The 4,887-nt window shown below is 43.6% G+C and overlaps 2 protein-coding genes across 3 annotated transcripts in view; both read left to right on the top strand.

Annotated features, from left to right (window-relative positions):
- The first annotated feature begins 189 nt into the window (after positions 1-189).
- On the top strand, positions 190-3,890 carry plekha3 (pleckstrin homology domain containing, family A (phosphoinositide binding specific) member 3). Its single transcript, XM_058058572.1, has 8 exons — positions 190-450; positions 874-990; positions 1,056-1,205; positions 1,288-1,409; positions 1,474-1,578; positions 1,657-1,700; positions 3,114-3,220; positions 3,284-3,890. The coding sequence occupies exons 1-8, from the start codon at positions 411-413 to the stop codon at positions 3,394-3,396; spliced, it is 798 nt and encodes a 265-aa protein (XP_057914555.1). The 5' UTR covers positions 190-410; the 3' UTR covers positions 3,397-3,890.
- A 93-nt stretch (positions 3,891-3,983) lies between these two features.
- LOC131107998 (uncharacterized) overlaps positions 3,984-4,887 on the top strand; it is a 2,613-nt gene continuing 1,709 nt past the window's right edge. Inside the window, exons 1-3 of one of the 2 annotated variants that reach the window (XM_058058574.1) lie at positions 3,984-4,103; positions 4,472-4,561; positions 4,844-4,887. The exon at positions 4,844-4,887 is cut by the window's right edge and continues 233 nt beyond it. In XM_058058574.1, coding sequence (XP_057914557.1) covers positions 4,502-4,561; positions 4,844-4,887 — 104 coding nt within the window. In that variant the 5' untranslated portion in view covers positions 3,984-4,103; positions 4,472-4,501. Of the gene's footprint in view, positions 4,221-4,471; positions 4,562-4,843 lie in introns of both variants that reach the window. The other variant, XM_058058573.1, reaches the window with a different exon arrangement.

The following is a 4,887-nucleotide window of genomic DNA, read 5'->3' as shown; positions in this document are numbered from 1 at the left end:
CTTGTGTGTTGTTTTCATTGTTCAACAGTTTGTGAAACAGTCCCTTGCTGTTCAAAATAATTTAGCGCTCATATACTGGTTTATATACCTAACTAATGTTATATAAACACATTTAGTAGCATTTATTGACGTGCTGTACGACTTTTTAAAATGAGCCTCGTAGGCTTCCGTAGCGAGCGTGGTGTGGCGTTTGTTGACTTTTTTTTTTTTTTTAATCAGCCAGCTGACCTGGTCTGGCTTGAGCAACAAACCACCCAAACGGACACCATGACGGTGCTACGTTCACTATTACTTGGTCTTGTTCACTCGTAGAAGAAATAATCTCAACATGACATTTGTGTGACTTCACCGACTGTCTCCCGCTGCGAGGCGAGCTCTCGTGAGCTAGCTTTAGCCTGTTAGCTGCTGACATGGAGGGTGTTCTGCACAAATGGACCAACTACATGACAGGCGAGACTACTGGTTTCTTTTCTCTTTCTCTTTTAGTCTGTTTGTGTTTATTAACACAAACAGTTTATTAATGTGTGGCTAACTACAGACAGCTTGGTCAAGTGCGCCGTCACAATAGCTACATGCTAGCTTCTGATGCTAACTCAGCCGTAACAAGCTAACATTATACGCAGGTGACGTTTTAGTTATTGACTCGGCGAGATCACTTTTCCAGAAGAATATGCTGTCCAGCGGTTAATGTAGCATTTTATTCATTTAAGATCTGTACAGCAATGCAAGCCTCATCAACAAGTGTCTGTGACATTTATGTACAAATGAATATGTCCCAAATTGGTTGAAAAAGCTAGCTGCACTAAGTCCTTTTCATAAATTGTCGCTTTTGTTTAAGTAGAATGCACTTAAATCGGTGTGTTTGTGTGTCAGGCTGGCAGCCGCGGTGGTTCGTCTTAGACAAGGGGGTCATCTCCTACTACGACAGCGAGGACGACGTTGGCAAAGGAAGTAAAGGCTCCATCAAGATGTCCGTGTGTGAAATTAAAGGTTTGTCCCTCACACATAATCATAACAATAAACAAAACCTTATGTGTTGATGTCCTGTGTTTCAGTTCACCCAACGGACGCCACACGTCTGGAGTTGATCATTCCAGGCGAGCAGCACTTTTACGTGCGGGCAGTGAACGCAGCAGAGAGACAGAGGTGGCTGGTGGCGCTGGGATCGTCAAAAGCGGGGACGCTGGACTCTCACAGACACAGAGGTCTTCACTTTAACGGTTGTCGCCGTCAAAAAAGTTGACTGACAGCTTCGTTACTCATCTATGCTAACATGTGTGTGTCCAGGTCCTGATTGTCTCAAAACAAAAATGTCAGAGCTGCGTCTCTACTGTGACCTCCTTGTCCAGCAGGTCCAAACCATCCAGTCACAGTCCACCACAGACCCAGACACCACACCCACATCTGAGGTATCGTCTGCTTTTTTTTTTTTTGGCCATCCAAGCTAAGTTTGACCGCAGTTTCCATCTTCAGGCGTCCCTCCTCAGTGCCACCTGTGCCACCTTCATCAGGACGCTGGAGGAGTGCATCACCTTGGCCCGGCATAACGTCGCACCTGACCTTCAACCTCCTGAAAGGGTCAGCCCCTTTAGCACAGAAAAACTTTAAGTACGCTCAAAAAACATCACTGATGATGCTGAAATGTCTCCTGTCCAGTTGAGGAGGTCAGTCAGTCACCCCGGAATGTCCACTTTGGACAGGTGAGTGCAAACACCTGCACAACGCCCTGCCTCACACGAATCTTCCATCTTGATTATCTTTATGGGTTTTGGCGGGAGGGAGGGGCTTGTTAATGAATGTTTGTTTGCGTTGTGCATTGAAATACAAACACATCAGATTCTAGCCAGGGGCTAATTTTCATCTGTAGTCTGTCAACATGTAAACAGATCAGCTGCAAAACCAAAAATACACAAATCACTTTAATACTTTTTGCTCCTTTTTAATATTTATTTGTATTTAGTTTTTATTTTATTTATTTTTATTTTTTTGTTTTTCTCCATATAGCGTTACGTATTTATTCTCGTAATATTTTGACTTTTTAATTAATTAATTCATTCATTTTCTACCGCTTTTTCCTCACGAGGGTCGCGGGGGTGCTGGAGCCTATCCCAGCTGTCTTCGGGCGTGAGGCAGGGTACACCCTGGACTGGTGGCCAGCCAATCACAGGGCACATATAGACAAACAACCATTCACACTCACATTCATACCTATGGACAATTTGGAGTCGCCAATTAACCTAGCATGTTTTTGGAATGTGGGAGGAAACCGGAGTACCCGGAGAAAACCCACGCATGCACGGGGAGAACATGCAAACTCCACACAGAGATGGCCGAGGGTGGGAATTGAACGACTTTTTAATTGTAATCTTTTACCTAACCTAATTTTCTATCATTTCAACTTCATGCTCAGTTTGGTTTGTAGACATGTTATGACTATTTTATGATTATTTGTAGTCTTTAGTATTTCAACCTTGTGCTATTTTGTGTCTCAATATTATGTCTTCATTATCATATTTTGTTGTTGTCGTACAATACTATCCTTTACCCCACCTATTTTTCCTAAAATTGCAACTTTATTCTTTGTTTATTGTATGACCATTTTAAAAAAATAAATTTTCAGTGTTTAATAATTCAACTTTATCCTATATTTTCTCTTAATATTATGGCTTTGTTCTCTTATTTGAATTTTCTCGTAATATTCGCACAACCTGAATTAAAAAAAAAATTGTACTTTTTATTTATTTGTCATAATATAATGACTGGTTTAAAGAAATTATGTTTTTAGTCTTTAATATTTAAAGTTTTCTTTTAATATTTATTTTGTCAATATTTTGGCTTTATCATAAAATTACTGCTCTATTTGTCTGAATAAAAGTTTTTATTAAGAAAGGTGGGCTGCACCTTGGACACCCCTGCAGCAGACGTACACGTACCAGAACATGTACAGCGTTTTCCACATGGCCGTTAGATGTAGTATATCTTTATGTACTCTCATACGTAACGGAATCATACTTCATACTGTATCTGTGTTCCTTCCTCGCCTCTGCATGTTGCCGGCTAAAGAAGACACCCTAGTCAGATGTCTGACTTGGTCTTCTCGGTGTGTTCCTCAGGTCGGGGATCCTGAAAGAGAGCTGGAGCGGAGGTCCTCGATGGAAGCAGCGGCGGAACCGGGCGAGCTCAGACAGTTCCATGTACGACGCCGAGCCCACGTATAAAGGTAAAGAAGGCGCAACATGGAGTCGCATGCTTAGCTTAACTTCCCGGGTTTGTTTTTTTTCAGGTTTCCGTTCGAGTCTCGGCAGCGACTCGTCCTCCATCCCAGAGGAGCGCGCTAACGGCGTGAACCCGAAGACCACGCCCGCTGACACTGACCTGTCACCGCCGAGGCCGTGAATGTAACTTATAGAGTGAGAGCTTTGTCAAATGTGCACTTTGGACTTTTACGCCCCCCGCCCCTTTCCACAATGTGAACGAGTGCCACCATTTTGTTGTGATGGCCACGACTGTGAATGTGCAGCAAACACGACAGCTTTGGGATTAAGCGTCCATCTTTGGCTCCGCCTCCCCACTCACGCCCCTGCGTCGGTTGGCGGGGGGGGGGGTGTTTATCATGCGTTATTGCGACTGCCGGGACTTGCAGGAAGTCATGTCGCAATCCTTAGCGGGCTTCAGCTTTAAAAGTCAACGCCGCTTGTTGTGCACTTTAAAACAATTTTTTAGGGGGACAGTGTGGCATCTGTTGCCATGGTAACTGGCTCCCTTTAGCACCTAAAAGCACTCATCTTACGTCAACAATTTAATTATTAAACTTAAAAAAAAAATATGAATATGGAAATATGCAGATGTAAATGTTTTTGACCCCTAAATAAAAAAATCTAATAATTGCATCATTCAGCTTTTCCGCATCTCTAAGTCGGCTAACGTGACGAAATATAAGGGCAAGTCAAGCACGAGGGTGTGTGTTTGCAGAGGGTGTGTGTATTTGTGGTTAGATTGTTGTTTTTCTATTTGACCTCAAAGGTGGCCCACAATGCATTTGGTGCAGGATGTAGCGCTCACCTGTTCCCGTGCACATCCTGAACACAACTGCTCTCACGCAGGTAAGTCCACTTTTAAGTAAACTATCACGTTATTAACGTTCATTTTCTTCTGCGTTGTCATTTACGGAATGCATGACATTCGAGGCTTCGTTAACGATGACGCTGGCTCCAGTGAAAGTAAGTCACGACCGCAGGAAGTGTAAATATCGGACGTTAAATGAGCTGAAAAGCACAAAGAGGCTCACCTTGTCGATAATCCCAACAGTCGTGATGTAAGCCGCCGGAGAGATAGAGCTGCTTGTTTAAAAAGCGTATTTGAACGCGGCCCTCCTGGTGTCTAGAGATGGACACGGCATTAGCAGTCGGTTTGGACAGATGTATTGTTTGTTTTTTGTTTTTTTCTGTCTTGACATCTTAAAATCTCTCAGCTTTTGTGGCGGCGTCGACCTGCAGGACGGATGGACTCGATAGATGCCGCCAATGATCAAATGACAGAAGAAGGTCTGCAGCATCTAAAGGTGAGACGTATAACATTTTGTTACATTTCTTCATATTTACTGTAGTCTTCCTCCATAGGACGCATATAGATTTAGGATTGCTTTTAGTGGACCCCCACATCCTTTAATCTTGTTTACATTCAGCTCTCACTGGGAAAGGTGTGCCAGGGGGATGCTGTATGATATGAAAAATATATATCATATTTATGAAAATATTTGCCCACAGGCTTACTAACGAGTGCCTGAGCAGCAGTGCTGACCTTGTCATGTGACCCCCCCCCCCCCCCGTGTCCCGTGTTCCAGCCCAGGTCCTGTGCAGAGTTCTTGGGCCAGTCTCGCTGTGCCGG

The sequence above is a fragment of the Doryrhamphus excisus genome, chromosome 20 (assembly GCF_030265055.1).
Source record: "Doryrhamphus excisus isolate RoL2022-K1 chromosome 20, RoL_Dexc_1.0, whole genome shotgun sequence".
NCBI lineage: Eukaryota > Metazoa > Chordata > Actinopteri > Syngnathiformes > Syngnathidae > Doryrhamphus > Doryrhamphus excisus.
This window is presented reverse-complemented; position numbering and strand designations above follow the sequence as displayed.